Source organism: Podarcis vaucheri, assembly GCF_965113315.1.
Source record: "Podarcis vaucheri genome assembly, chromosome: 1".
NCBI lineage: Eukaryota > Metazoa > Chordata > Lepidosauria > Squamata > Lacertidae > Podarcis > Podarcis vaucheri.
The window spans coordinates 52,348,597-52,364,821 of record NC_138759.1 but is presented as its reverse complement, the minus strand read 5'-3'; the positions used below and the strand labels follow the sequence as shown (position 1 = coordinate 52,364,821).

At 43.5% G+C, this 16,225-nt stretch overlaps 1 protein-coding gene across 2 annotated transcripts in view; it reads right to left on the bottom strand.

The window, feature by feature from the left end:
• Positions 1-559: 559 nt before the first annotated feature.
• ARHGAP1 (Rho GTPase activating protein 1) overlaps positions 560-16,225 on the bottom strand; it is a 30,847-nt gene continuing 15,181 nt past the window's right edge. For both annotated transcript variants that reach the window (XM_082225889.1, XM_082225890.1), the window contains 10 exons: positions 9,869-9,956; positions 9,417-9,548; positions 9,227-9,313; positions 7,725-7,823; positions 6,939-7,046; positions 6,624-6,700; positions 6,159-6,236; positions 5,458-5,586; positions 4,913-5,016; positions 560-4,310 (listed from right to left, as the gene is read on the bottom strand). In XM_082225889.1, the coding sequence (XP_082082015.1) occupies positions 4,131-4,310; positions 4,913-5,016; positions 5,458-5,586; positions 6,159-6,236; positions 6,624-6,700; positions 6,939-7,046; positions 7,725-7,823; positions 9,227-9,313; positions 9,417-9,548; positions 9,869-9,956 (1,082 nt within the window). In that variant the 3' untranslated portion in view covers positions 560-4,130. The remainder of the gene's footprint in view (positions 4,311-4,912; positions 5,017-5,457; positions 5,587-6,158; positions 6,237-6,623; positions 6,701-6,938; positions 7,047-7,724; positions 7,824-9,226; positions 9,314-9,416; positions 9,549-9,868; positions 9,957-16,225) is intronic.

The window sequence follows — 16,225 nt, the reverse complement described above, 5'->3', positions numbered from 1 at the left end:
CTGAATAAACCTTAAAACTAGGAACTTGATGCTAGTTATGTTGGAAGATGAATATACTATATTAAATACAGTGGGCCCACATGAGGGTTCAGTTCCAGGGGTCTACACTCAAAGTCAAGATTATGCACTCCCTTCCCCAAGCCCACTAAACAAGGAATACCCTGCTGGGTGTGTGGGGTGCGGGATAAATATGCACAGGGTAGGGTTTCCCCAGCTCTCTATTTATTCCTCATCTGCATAAGGTGATTGCACAAGTAAAACAAGCACAAGTTGCAGGTTTACTGTATATAGCACAGATAGCTTTGAAGCAAGTAATGTAACAAAGTACAGCCTGAATAAAAGGTGGAAAAGTCCCATGATCCATTTACACCTACCAGACAATGCTACACTGGGCAAAGGATGAGCTCAAGGATGAACAAATAACCTCCCTGAAGGAGATTATATTTGCATTTCACCACATACTCTATTGATGTATAGGCACCAGGTGGATGATACTAATCAGTCTCTTTTGTTGACTGATTCTAGAACAGCACATTGAAGAAAAACACCAAAACTGGTATTGGCTTTGGGTTTTTATTGAAGTACAAAAAGTGCAAACTGTGAAATACAAGATTGGTACCATTAGAAGGAAATAAACATGGGTGTGTAAATTAATGTCACAGTAAAAATAAAAATAAAAAACCCCAGCCCTGCTCCCAATAAACATCAATGAGAACAAAAATGCAAGATAACAGCAACAAAAAGCAAAGCTGTAAACTCTGCATACAGACCCTGGTGGAGAACACACAACCAGGGGTCACTTGGCCATCAAAGACCTCTGCTGAGTTAGCAAAGAGACTTGCCATAAGGCAAAGGTGGAAAACCGGTGGCCTTCCAGATGTTGCTGGATCACAATTCCCATCATCCTTGAAAACTGGCCAGGCTGGCTATGGCTAATGGGCACTGGAGTCCAACATCTGGAGGACCACAGGTTTCCCACTCCTACCACAAGGCATCCAATTAGCTTCAGCATAAGCAGCACCACCCATAAGCTGTTCTCACTACAGATACACGACTGACTGCTAGAGGTGAGAGCACAGAGTGTATTCAGGGGGTACCAAGACACTGATGGGCTTTATTAGGCAAGCAAAGGATACAATAGAGATGGAGCGCTCCACCCAACAGAAGCACCGTGGCCAATATCTAACATGGAAGCTACATGACAAGGGGGCAGCCAAGCAGGTGTAGCACTGGAAGTTTGCAGGAGGACAGAAAACAATGTGCAGCCATGGCGATCTAACCAGCTCTTGGCCTCTATTACAAGAGGAGCATGGAAGGACATATTTGGCCCTTTGAGATGCTGGTCTTCTGTAATTCCAACCACTTGCTTGGATGCCTACCATCCTAATTCAGACAGCACACATGGCAGCAATCAAAAAAAGGGAAGGGGAAGGAAGTTCGGAGTTAACTGGCCAAAGATGCAAACTTAATTCGTAGGGTGCAGTCAGGCCTAGCATGCAGCTCCACCAATCGCCCACAATGGTAAGAGATTTGAAAATGGAAAAAAAATGGTGAGGGGAGAGGGCAATGAGGCAAAGCAGACATTGCTGCCATGTATGTACTCCAGGTGTCCTGGAAGCTCCCACAAAGTAGGGAAAGCAACAGAGCTATTTTACACTGGCTTACTTGCAGGGCTTTGTGAGTGCACTTTTAACTGTGTGCAGTAGCTAGCAATACAAAGATTTGCAATGTGTTTGGGGTGGGGAAAATCACACATGCACACAAATTGGGAATCTGTGGACTTCATAAAAGTGTTACTGGGCAGCTATGACAGCACTTTCTCCCTTCTGCCTGATCTTGCTCCTAATCCTAAAAGAAGATGAGGAATTAATGTTACAGTGCAGTGGCTGAACCTGCAGCCTTGTGTCCTAAAGTGCCTGGGCCTTCCATTTCCGAGGCAGTGATTCCCATGGAAACCAGCTGCTTCTCCTTCCAACCTGGGAACTTTGAACAGGAGTGAGCAAGTTAACCATGCTAAACTATTCTATACAAGAGATACTAGAAGGCAAAAGGCTCTTGCTCCTCCCATAGCCGTTCACTTGTTAGTGTTCTTGGTGAAAGCCTCTCCATGTCTCAGCTAAACAGAAAAATCAATGTTCCCAACTGCTGTGTTGTTCCAAAATTCTAACTAAGTTTATATGTTATCAGACTGAACACTTCCTATATGCTGACTGATCCTGTAACTTACGTAGGATGATGAACTCTGACCAACACATTCGTCAGCTCCTCATAATAGTGTCAAGCACTTCAGTTCACCATTTCCAGCCATCTGTGACAGATGTGGAATCCAGTTCACAGGAGCTGGCTGGGCTACGGGCACTGATAATTCACATGCAGATTTTAGTGCTCACTTTGTCGATTTTAAACCATAGCACAGTCCTTCTTTTATTCAATTTTAAACAGTAGCCTATTGTGCATTTACAAAACTCACCTTGCCAGCTTCCCTCTAACTGTCTTGTGACAGGAAGCCACAGGTTCTGGGAAGGCGGAGAAAAGTACCCCCAACATCTCTAATCCTGTGAACTCCAAGCTTGCCATTTTACAGGGCCAACTAATGGGTTGGGTGTGGACAAAATAGCCTTACGACAGTTGGCAGTAATACATTGTGAAAATGCACTTTTACAACACTATTAAAAAGCAGAAGCTTCTATAGGCCCAGCAGAAAACTGCTATTTTTGAGAGAATACATTTGGCTTAAAACTTATTGTGCTTGGGCCAATGGCTTAGCCTAGTTTAGAGTTTAGAATAACTCAGCTTTCTGATATGAAAGGGGGAACGACTCACATAGGCAAGAATCTATGGAATAACCATACTGCATGGGCTGTATAACCTTTCTCAGGTCAGAGAAAAGAGCAGCAATGCTTCCTATCTCCATGTGCCAAGGAAACCAAGGGTCCATCAGAGCCATTCTGGTATTTGTAAAACAACTATATTTCAGCTCAACAAGGACACAATGGCAGTGGTCCTTCAATGAGAAAACTCACCTTCCCCTAATTTTGGCACATGATTGCCCAGTAGATTGGGGCAAGGAGGTTTCTGCATAAGGTTCTTGAGTTTGGCCTCAGTGATCTGTCATTTGCTTGAGTATGCTCTCATCACAATGGTAAGGCAGCAGCAACCAGAGGCACAGATGTCTGTGCTTCAGTTACAGGAATGGGCAGTGTTTTAATCTGGCCTTTGGCATTTTGAAGAGCTAATACCACCACAGCAGACACCCCCTGCATGACTCCTACCGTCTGGCAGGGGGGAGAGCAAAACACACACAAAATCACTACCCCCCCCCCCCAAATGGAAAACCTTAATGGCAAGGCCAGTTTCGCAGAGACACTCTCTTCAGAAGGGCATTACAGAAAGATAGAGTGGGCTCCACAATATCTGAGGGCACTAAACTTTAAATCATGGCAGGGAAATTGTAACAGCACCTACCTCAAGTGCTAGAGTTCCTTGAAATGTACAAATAGCTCTCTATTCAGAAACATGGGCACTTCCAGGACAAAGCAATCTTCTTTTATACCCCATGTTTTCCATAGGGCTTAGGGGATCAGCTTTTCCATCAAGGGTAGCAAGCTGGTTGTGTTCAGTAGCAGCCGTAGCCTTCCAAAATGGGAATGCTCAGAACTGACTTGGGTGCACTAATGTGAGCCAAAGAAGAGAAGTAGAAATAGATTCCTCTCAGCCAAAGGGCCACTGCAGCAACACGTATTAGTCCAGATCACACAGGCACCAAGAGGTAGGGATTCTGCTGGGGTACAAGAAGAGCTACTTGAAGGGAACTGAAGGAATTAAGAGTAATCTGGACACTCCACTTCTAGAGATGGGGAGGCCAGCTTCCCAGCCCACTTGACCACTCCTTCTCTCTCTCTCTCTCTCTCTCTCTCTCTCTCTCTCTCCCTCTTTCATGCACATGTGCACACACACACACACTCTCAATACCATCTCCTACTCCTCTTTCACTCCACTCATCACCTTATGCTTTTCTAAGCTTGGCCACGGTTCCAAGATAAAGTAGAAAGGAAAAGGGGAGGGGGAGGGAAGAAGGAAGGAAGTGGTCACAGTGGACACATGGTGTGTCAGCACAAAGAGGCTCTCAATCAAGCCTCCAAGCTCTGGAAAAGCTCCCTCTGGTTGTCCAGTAGGAATTTGCTGAACGTATTGATAGGATTAATGGCTTTGAGGGTAATGGCTGCATCTTTGGCCCACAGCAGGTTTGGGCCAAAAACGACGGCCAGGTTAGTGTTGGTCATCTTGTTGATGTCGCTGTTAGCAGAGACCTACATAGGAGGGAGGAAGAAAATACTTCAATTTAGAGACAAATATATTTTGACTCTGTCTTCCCTAGTTCCTCACCATCTGCCTCTAGAAGCCTCTAGCTTATAAACAAAGGAACAGCCAATGGAAAGCATGCATGAAGAGATAACTTGCAGACGAGACACTAAAATGTGGCTGCAATAATTCTTGCTCCTTCACTGGCTGGAAATTTTAGCCTGAAACTCTTTTCTTCTATTGATTAATGGAAATAAAACCTACTTTTGCATCAACTCCTCCTTTAATCATTTAGGCTTCAAGCTTTCAGAGAGAAGCATTAACAGATTACTTAAATGGCAAAACAGATGTTGTAAATCATAGCCTTTTGCAGGATGTAACAGCAACAACCCCACCCCATTGGCTGTCCCCAGCATCAAGTATCCAGATGTACTCTGCTTCTGAACACACACACACACCATTTAGTTACTATAGTTCGCAAATTCACAAGAGAGAAAAGCCTAATTCACCCTGAAAGCCATTTAAGCCCATTCCTATCATCGTATATTGTGGCAGCAAATTTCAGATACTGCATACATGCTGTGCAAAGAAATGCTTTGGGACAGCTCACCTGCACAAGGAAGGACATCAGTGAACACAGAACTTGGTAATTTTCTTCCGGGAGACTCTGGAGGGTTTTGCGAACAATATCTACACGCTTTTCTTCCTCTACACCTGGAAAGGAAAGCAAGTGGGGCATTTATACCAGCAAGCAAAGTCCTAGCTTTCATGTGGAGAGGTGGATTGCAGATGAAAAGCCCTCAAAAAGTCATACCTTGGATCCCAAACGCCTTGCAAGTCAAACGTTTTGACTCCTGAACGCCGCAAACCCGGAAGCGAGTGTTCCGGTTTGTGAATGTTCTTTGGAACCCGAACGTCCGATGGGGCTTCCGCAGCTTCCAATTGGCTGCAGGAGCTTGGAAGTTGAACAGACTTCTGGAATGGATTCCGTTCAACTTCCAAGGTATGACTGTACTAGAATTAGGACTTTTACTATGCTGCCCTGGGAAAGCATAATACAGCCAATCTGCTGTGAGAGTACAGCACAATTCTGGGTAGAGCATATTTAGAGGAGTTTTCTGCTTTGGGATCAGGACACTCTTGGTAGCAACTCACTGTAGAAATTGACGACGTCATTGTAGAGACCATAGGTGAGGAGAGGCTCAGGCAGCTCCCGCAAGAAGGTCTTGAGAATCACAGCTGGCAGGTGCACGTCCTCATATTGCACAAAGTCCACAGGCAGCCCTGGTAAGAAAGTGGATAGGTTCAAAGCCATAACTAGAGCACCAGGGCTGAGCCCCCTCCACCTGGCAGAATAAGGAACTTATCCAAAGACCGGGAACTAGAGGCAGAAGCATGGCAGGAGCAGGTAAACACACTGTCAAAAAAAAAAAAGGATCAGTGGTACTCAATCCTCCTCCAAAGCAGCAATCATTAGGAGCATTGGAAGAATTGCTTCAAAAATACCAGCAACAGGATTCCAGCAAATATTAGGGAAATGGAGACACACACACCCCAGAGGATGAAACAGAGGAAACACATTATACATTGATCAAACATAATTGCTGTGGAAGGTTAAGCACCTCCTTTATCCAGGGGGTATAGATTTAGACTGGAATAGGTTTATGTCAAAAGGAATAAACTCCTTGGATTCCAGCCAAGTTTCAAACAGAGATCTATTCAGAAGTTAAAGCATGTTGTGGGAGGGCACAAGTCCAAAGTGCTAAGGGCAGATTTGGGGCCTAGACAAAAAGAATGGTGGTAAGGGGCAGTGGAGTAGCTTAAGCAGACTTCTGGAACCTAATGCAGGCACTTACCCATATTATATTTCTGCTGAACTTCTCTGACTGTCTGGGTGTTTGCTGATCGTCGGAAAATCCCCTCTGTGTTAAGAGCTGGGGACAAAGAGAAACAGAAGAGCACAGTCTCAGGGAAGACCTACCACACATAACAGCAAGTCTTTCCAATATCACAGGACAAGGACATCCTGAAAGCCACATGCACAGGGACACTTGCATGGGAACAGCTATGCAGAAGGCACTTGGGGAATTAGGTTAGTAGAATCCCTCAGCTCCCTAGTGTTCAATTTTGCTGTGTCTTTCTGAAGACCAGAATCAAATGACAAGAAAGATAGTAAGATGGGCAGTGGAAAAAGAATGAGTCTGTGCTAAGGCATCTTAAAAAGGCTAGGCTGATGCAACAGAAGGGTGCTGTTGGGAGACAAAGGACAGTGGATGTAGCAACAAGACAAGTCAGAAGAGGGGTCTTCCTAGCTCACTCACCATGCTGCTGCAGATAGGCAATGGTCTCCCTTACCACAAGTGGAATGGGATTCTGATCCAAGCTCTTCTCCCGTAAGCTGTTGAGAAAGGAGAAGCTTAGACTCTTCCTGTCACTTCCCCCAAAGAAACATCTTTGAATCAGACATAATATCCAGTGTATCACTGGCCCTGATCTAGAAAACTCAAGGCTGGCAAAAGTCAAGCTAACCACAGGTGCCGATTCAAGATGATTGGAAAGCATTTCCAGAACTACCCACAGATAGATTATAGGTATCACTGGTCCACCAAGAAAAGAAAAAAGATGAGGATACTCACTGCTGGAGAGAAACTCCAAACTGCTGGTTTGGCAGAGGTGGGCGTGGTGGGGTTACTTTCTGAGGCACTTGGGAGGGCTTCTGCAGGGATCTCAGATATTCATCATACCTACAGTGAGAGACAGACACAAACATGTATGTATGGAATCATTCTAAACTACACCAAAAAGTGCTAAGCTGGTGTCCAGTGTCCCATTATCCTGTAAACACAAGCCCAGAGGCCCTGGCACTACGCTAGTTACAAGCTACTTCTTGTAAGAAGTACTTACAAGCTACTTCTGCTACATCAGTTGCGAGGATCCTTTTTTAGCCCGAAGCCACACTCCCTCTTGGGAAACCTTCTGAGGGTCACATGACAATAAAGAGCAAGCCATGCAGAGGAGAGAGCCATCTCAGCAGCTCACAACATCATACTGTATGTGCCGACAAGTCAGACTCCCAGTGTCCCTTCGCCACCCCACTCCCTCTCTGCTCACCCTGTTCTCCTCCCTGTTACAGCCTCCTCTACAGAAACAAAAGGTAAGCTAGTAGGCAAAGTGGATAATGATGATGATGTTGATAATAATAATAACAACAACAACAACAACAACAACAACAACAACAACAACAGGTATAAAAGCATAATGAAACATCAAACAATAACAATCTAATCCAATATAAATATAAAAAGTCACAATAACTTTAAAACAAACAACTTATGTCAAACAAAGCAACATTAAACAATCCATCAGAATCTAATAGTAAACAGTAAAATTAAACACCAGCAAATAATTAAACATGCTCTCACTTTAGCACCTGGCTTGGGATACCCAGCTGCTCCAGTTTCACATGCTCCTCCAGGTCACTCAGGTAGTTTGCATAGAAAATCTTCCGTCCAAACTTAAAGCTGCAAGACAGGTGACAAACCAGTAAGAAAGAAATTAGGGTACAGAGCAGCAGCACTAGTACATCTGTGGGTGGCTTGTAGAGATGAGATGAAGAGGTAAAAATGGCACCGAGAACTGTGAGGCAATGCTTGTGTACCAGTTGCACCACTCTGCAGTTCCCCAACACATAGGCAGGGATTTGTCCATTACTGAAATACCCCAGCTAGGCCTGACAATGTGCTAAAAGGTACTTCTCTGGTGCCTCAACCTGGGGATTTTGCTGACAATACAAGTTATGTCCTTTGTTATTTCCTCCTCATTCTCTGGCAGAGGCCAGGAAATATCTGAAGCAAGTCTGGGCTATTAGCCAACTAAAGGACAACAATGCAAGCAGGGGCCTGCATGTCAGGGTCAGTCACTCAGCATAAGTCAGAAACAAAGTTTATCAAACCTAATTCTTCAGTTAGACAGAAAAGAGGAAGCAACAAGCTCCAGTGAAGTACTAATCTGCAGGACAATTTCCACACTCTCAGATAGAGATCAAGAGTATGCAGGAACATGACACCCACTTTCCTCTGACCTCATAGGACTATATAATGCAATTCAGGGTGCACACTGAAAGCTTTGGACAGAAAATGGAGGGGATCTTGCAACTATGACAGGATATAGCTGACATCAGTGAGCAACAGCTGTCTAAAAATGATATGGAATATACAAGATGAGCCATCTATGCATATCCTTGCAATGAACAAACACTCTAAGAGCCCCACATTATAGAAATTATAGCTTATAGAAATTAGAGCCAATATTGTGTAGTGACAAGCCACGGAGATGCAAAGTGGGGATCTGAACCTGCAAGGTGGGTCACTTTCTCTCTCTCTCTCTCTCTCTCTCTCAATCTAATCTATCTCATAGAGTTGTTACGAGGATAAAACTGGGGGTAACAATGCATGCTGCCCTCAAGCTTCATGGAAGGAGGACATGGATAAAAATGTAAAATTAAATGAAAGGTGTTATCAGATGCTGTCATCACAGTAAGTGTTTACAAATACAGTGGTGCCCCGCAAGACGAAATTAATTCGTTCCGCAATTTTTGCCGTCTAACGAATTTTTCTTCTTGCGAAGCACGGTTTAAACGGCTTAACAAAGTCGCAAGACGTTTTCGTCTTGCGAAGCAAGCGCATAGGGGAATTCGTCTTGCGAGGCAAATCGTGAATGAAAAAACCTTTCGTCTAGCGAGTTTTTTGTCTTGCGAGGCATTCGTCTTGCGGGGCACCACTGTACACAAGTTACCAGCAACCTACTTAACAAAAAAAGTCTCAGGATTCTGATGATAAAACCCCACTTGGCTCCTAAGGAAGCCACTCCTCCTCATACCAAAGCGAGTTCCACCACAGAGCAAAGTACCTTTGCACTTTCCTACCTGATCAAGGGCTTGAAGAGTATCAGCAGTGTCTTGATGAACATCGTTGGGTGCACAATATACAATGCTTTGATGTTCTTCTTGTATCTAATAATGAGAGAAAGATGAGAAGCCAAGCCAACCCTTTCACCCAAAAAAGTTCCCGCACAGCAATTTGACCCTTGCAAAATCCACAGCCACACACACTTACTTGCGGTCAAATTCCCGGTAGGCATCCCGCAGCCAGCTCAGGGATGGCTTGTTCTCACTGGTCAGGCCATGGTGCAAATAGACTAAGGTGTAATCACTCTCAACATACTGGTCCAATGTATACTTCAAATAGCTAAGGAGAGATGGACATACCTAAGCTCCAGAGTTTTTAAAAAATATGTATTTGCTTCTTTGCCTCCTGCAGCCACAGCATAAGGAAAATAATATAGGTAACACAGGCACAGAGGTAGTGAATATACAGCCAGAGGGTGGGGTCAGATTGATGAAGGGCACTCCTAACCAAGTGCTTAAGGAATTTTGACTTATATCTTAGTTGGGGGTTAAATGGTACCCAAATTCATGTTGTCAAAATCATTACAGATTTGAATGATCAGGGGAAAGTCTCAGGTCTAATCTTGACCAAAGCAGGTGGTTCGCTCCAGCAGCACTCACCTCAGCAGTTTCACATGATCAAGCTGATAGCTGGGAGGCATCCGGCAGGCACTGAACAGGATTACTTTCCGCCCATACTTGTCGTCACCTGAGGACAAAAAATGCCACACATCACAGCAGGTTGAAAGACAAAGCATGAAGACACCACAATAGGCAAATAATGGAGCACTGCTTGTGGAGTACTCAACTATTCCAAGGTGATACTAGTGGAAAGTTCAAAGGTTCTGCTTTGTCAAAAAAGTTAACAATGCAACATGAAACTTCACCAGTATGGAGAGAAGGCTGCATTTTGAGAGGACCCAAGGGTGAGAAGTGGAATAGAGCAAGGCATGATGAAAAGAAATTATGAGGGGCACATACTCTTGGATCACGAGCAGACAATTTGAAATGATTCTCAAGCAGGAAACAGCCTAAAATACCCCCAGAGGAGCAGAGTATCCACAGGGTTATTCTAGTAAGCATTGCTGAGGTTTGTGATTCCAAGGTGGAGAGGGGAGGAAAGACAATACTTCCCCCACAAACATTCAGAGAAAAGGTCACTGATGCTTTACAAAGTATTGGCCTTGTCCATCATTTCCCCCCAGTGTATCCACAGTTCCATACCACCTGCTGTCCTTTTAGATAAGGAAATAACTAGAACACAAACAAAATCAAGGACTGCACAATGACGAATTGGCCTGAAACACTATGGATCAGAAAGCGAATCAGCTGTGAGAAGAAGCCACCAGCAAACTGCAGAAGCACAAGATTTTGTGCTATCAGCCTGGAACAAATACTTTGTAAAATAATCTTTAACTTCTTCCCCAGTCCCAAATGAGGCAGATGACCTAGTAAGTCTGCTTCAGCAGTGTTACAAACTAGGCCTGGGAGTGATATATAGCTCTTGTCACATGAAAGTCCAATAAATGCCTTATCATGGGTTTTTTCTGGTTATTTCATGACAGTGAAATTACCACTAATGTGAAATTTATGACAACAGTAAAAGCCTTTGCAATAATCTATGGCTAAGAGCTGGACGCAGGTGGCGCTGTGGGCTAAAGCCTCAGCGCCTAGGGCTTGCCGATCGAAAGGTCGGCGGTTCGAATCCCCGCGGCGGGGTGCGCTCCCGCTGTTCGGTCCCAGCGCCTGCCCACCTAGCAGTTCGAAAGCACCCCCGGGGGCAAGTAGATAAATAGGTACCGCTTACCAGCGGGAAGGTAAACGGCGTTCCGTGTGCGGCTCTGGCTCGCCAGAGCAGCGATGTCACACTGGCCACGTGACCCGGAAGTGTCCCCGGACAGCGCTGGCCCCCGGCCAATAAATGTGAGATGGGCGCACAAACCCCACAGTCTGTCAAGACTGGCCCGTTCGGGCAGGGGTACCTTTACCTTTACCTTTATGGCTAAGAGCAGTAATAATGACTTATCAGTAGAACAACACATAAACACAGTCTTGCCTCTCTGTCTACTTACACTGAGCAGAGCTAAAAGCATTTGATAAGTAAAACAAAATTGTAGAAGGAAGCGGGTCATATTAATGAATGGCCATTAAATGCTCTGGTTGATCATGGACTTCTCACTAGAAGTTTCCTCATCAGCAGCTGGTTGCATTTGACAATGTTAGCTCTATTCTAGGAACATTCATGCTACAATAAATAAATCACCCTCTCAGGATCAATCTCTTCACGCACACAAACCTGTACCCATGAGGAAGAAATGTGTGTACCAACGACCATCTCCTATGTGTGCAAAGGTACACATTTCTGCATATGAGGAGGGACTAGATTGTGCCACAAGGCTCTTTGGGGCTTTCACTATCATAACAGTGAAGATGTTAAAAATATACACCTTCCATGCTGCAAAGTCAGCCACCATCATTTATTACCTTTACCTCACATTTATTACCACTACCAACCCACTTTATACTTAATCCAGGCTCAGAAGGGAATAGAGTTTTGTTTTTTAAAAAGTAAAATAAAATAAGGAAGATGGCCTCAGGATTCTGTGAGTTCTACATATTCAAAAGAACAAAAAGCATGAAGTCTGTTCAGTACACATACTGGATGGCAAATGAAACTCATTCATGGGTGATAAAGATTTATCTAATTTAGAAGGCAACCCTTTGGTCTTCCCTCTACCCTCAATTGTCACTTAGCAGCAACCATTCCATTAAGTTACAAATGAGGGAGATAAGCAGGACCATTCCATAAACTCTAAGGAACTAGCTCCTTTTGGCTCTTCTTCTCCCTGGACCCTTGCTATCCCAGTTGGTCTTCATAATAGCTTTGTAACTTTACAAACTGGTGCCAGACTTTACATGTTTTCCTCTTCCTTCCTTATCACTTTCTCTCTCCCTTTCTCTGTGTTTTTAAGAAAGTCAGCAGGGACAGTCTTGTTTTTATTGATCTCTAGGGTAAGCTGCTCTAGTAGCTTTTTTTTTTTTTACTAAAAAGCAAGGTAGAAAAGCTTTAAATATACCAACTACAACCCATGATCCAAACAAATCAAATGCCTTCATGAGAGGGAAGTAATTAAAAGTCATGGATACATCTTTCAGTGTTTTGCTTCACAGAACAGAGAAAGTAGGAGTGGCAGTCTCTAGTATGTTGTATATACACAAAAGGAATGACAGCCTGCATATCACAGGAACAGAAAGAGTCAATTAAGCTATGTGTCTAGTATGCTACTCTACCCACCTAAAACCCTAACCATAATAAGAGATTTCCCTTCATCCTGCCTATTTTCCTCTTCTCATTTTACTTCCTTCAACACATAAACAGCGATTATGTAGCTACAAAACTTACTCCACCCGCCCAAAAAATATATGCAAACAGCTGCAGCATGGGAAGTCAAGGACATGCTTAAGGTAGAGGGGGAGCACCAGGTAAATGCCATGGGGATGCAAGGATGATATACCATCACATGAACACATGTGAAGCATGCGAAGGTAGAAGACATTGCAGGACAACATGGCACCCACCAGAGACAGAAAAAAAAGAAGAGCAATGCAGAGGTCATCTGGAACGACCGTACAAAACTACAGCCAGATCACAAGACCAATGTCCAACAGTTTATCCCACGGTTGCCCAAAAATAGAGTACCTAACCAAGGGACTTCCAAACAGCTTCCCATATATTCAATGGCCACAAACTGTGTGTACGCACATCCAGTGTATGCACTGGAGTAGATTGCAGATGCTCCTAGCAGTACATTGAATGGTGTCACAATCTTGTGACCAATGTAGTAAAATGGTGCTCCTATGAGATATTTTGCAGCCTTGCACCCCTTTTTGATGAGAACAAAAATAATCCCCGGTACGCATGATGGTGCAATATATCATGAAAAGAAACCCTATTAGGTTGGAAGAAGAAATGCCCCTGCCCAAAGAAGTCTGAGTGGCAAGACCTGAATGGTAGTATCTGTTGACTCTGCAAACCACAGCTGTTCTATTAAGAAATGGAGAATCTTCCTTTGACAAAGAGGTAGTTTCAGACAATGTGAATTTCTGTAATGGGAAATGGGAAAAGAACCTGAATAGATTAATAACTCAGGTGTGGAATTATAGTAGTCACTTTCACCAATGCAACATTTTATGATAATTAGTCCTGTGCAGATGTTTTTGAGAAATTGATTTTTAAAACTTGGCAGTGTATAAATAGAACACAATGCAAGATCAAACTATATTGACATCTACTGCTTTAGAGCAGCATTTTCCAACTGGTGGATCAGAAAACAACATCAGGCAGATGGGGTATTTAGGATGGATCTTCAAATTGCCAGCTGTAAGTGTCAAGAGAAAGGAACACATATAACTATGGTTCCACTTCAAGGTCTTAAAGTTGGGAAAGACTACAACTTCAGGTCAAACCTAGCTCCTCAGGACCCGGACAATTAAAAGCCAGTTTATGGTTACACTTGCCCCACAAGCTTCTGGTTACCTGAAGTAAGCATCCCATATGAAATCTCAAATCAAGTGATTAAGTCTCTTAATAGTCACTGATTCTTTCTAGCTCATCTCCTGATTGTTCTATTTGTTTTTCATAGACTAAGCAAGGCTTATTTCTATAGGCTTCTACTTCTAGACCAAGCTCTAGTCAAGGTAGCATAACATTCCATTAAATGTAAATATGCACCCTAACACTATTCTTGTATGACACAACCAGATAGAGTTCCATCAGTCCATGCAGGGAGCATTCAGCATGCACCCAACAGTAAGCAATTATTCAACTGCCTTTGTCCCAAACGGGTTTGCTGTAATTATCATAAAAGCTCCTGCTTAAATCTGAAATAAAGCCCCTGCTGGGGTTGAACCATAAAAATATTGTATGCATTAGAAATTCCATTGCACAGTTGTGGTGTGTGGCCCTGTTGTTACCAGGTACAGCTGCAAAGCTAACAATAACAACAACTTCTACAAGACTATCTTCAAATAAACTAAAGCACTTCCATGTTTCATTCCATTATCTAGAAAAATGCCCAGGCCATTTGAAATTTGAGCAACAAGTCCAAAGTGTGATAAACTTCAGGAACTCTATGAAACAATAACCCATGTGTCAAGTTTCTATGCAAATCAAATGAGAAAAGATATTTTTTAATGACCTGATTAATGCCTCAGGTGTGGAATTACAGTACAGTGGTGCCCCGCAAGACGAAATTAATTCGTTCCGCAATTTTTGCTGTCTAGCGAATTTTTCTTCTTGCGAAGCACGGTTTAAACGGTTTAACAAAGTCGCAAGACGTTTTCGTCTTGCGAAGCAAGCCCATAGGGGAATTCGTCTTGCGAGGCAAATTGCGAATGAAAAAACCTTTCGTCTAGCGAGTTTTTTGTCTTGCGAGGCATTCGTCTTGCGGGGCACCACTGTACTCATCTGCACATGGCAGCCCATTTAATTAGAAATATTCTGCTATTGTAATAAAAAGTGTAAAATACCCTAGGTTATAACACAGCACCATTTTATAATTCACACAGACACACACATACACACTGACATTCTCCCCATCTAGGAAAACATGTCCACGTCACATTGTTGGACATGCAGCAGTTCTTTTATTCCTCTGAGAATACTCTGGTTAACAACCGCACTTCCCATAGCAGGGATTCTTTCCATGTAGCGGGGGGAAATACATCTAAATTAACCTAAGTGAGTAAGGAAACAACAGATTGTTTAAAAAGCCTCAGAGAAGTTCTCAGAATGCAGAATGTGGAGAACTGCATGTTGCAAATAACACAGTGAGTTGTCACAGCTCTTGATTAAACAGGAAGCTGCTCCTTTTCCTGCACTATCAAGTTGATGACACAGCCCTTAAAGTGATCGGGGAAATGGCTTGAGACATAACGCAGGCAAAGAAATTAAAGCAATCGTGGTATAGTTAAGAGCTAGCACCTCTTTGTCTAGGGTATTTATATTTCTGAAGGTACAAAAGCATTATAAAAAATATAAAAGCGGAAACAGTCTTGTCATCATAAACAAGGCTGACAATTTTCAGGGTTTGTGGCAGTTCAAGGTGCTTCCCCTACACCACTTCTGTGATCAAAGCGACCTTCATGGAGCTTCTAGATATATGCAGAGATGCCTGAGGAAGCCAAAAGTCAATGGCTACATTTAGAGATGGAGAACTGGGGCATTTTTCAGCCACAACTCAGTTCCAGCACCTCTCAGGTTGCCATTATAAGAGAACGAGGGAGATGTTCATGAGTTCTGGCACCTCTTCATCTAGAAAAATAGCACAGTGGAGAACTGACACTAGTCAGTGTTTCAAAGTAACCATTTACTTGCATCAAAATTGGTGGAGAAATGATTAGCATAGAATCAGAGACATGATCTGCAGATACAGCAGGCCAGTGACCACTTGCAAGAAGAGATGATGAAGAATGGAAGACCTGCTACGGAATAAACAGAGAATGGCAGGCAAATGTACTTGCATAGGCTGTTCAGCAAACAATGGGTTCAGCCTACTGCTGGGTCACAGGGGATAAAGAAGGCCAAGTTCTGCCAAAGATTTGTGTCTGAATGATACTATAGTGGGAATAAAGCAACAACAGCTCCATCCTGCATAGATTCCAAATAAGATAAATCACACATCACTGTCATGCAATATCCTGCAAACTCTTAGCTGCAGAAGAAATCACCCGCAAAAGATTTCCGATTGGGAAAGTTAGCAGTAGTGACTGCCTGGGAGACATGTCCTGATGGATAGTACACCCATCACCATCCAAGAAAAAAAGAAGGCAGGCTGAAGCATCAAATGAGAACTGCGGCACCCAAAGTGAAGACCGCAAGCTGAAGTCCACAAAGAGCTCTGCCAGGGAAATTCCAAGCCACATATCCAGTTTGGAAAGCTACCAAGATGTCTATACCACCAGCTTAGAGAAGCATGG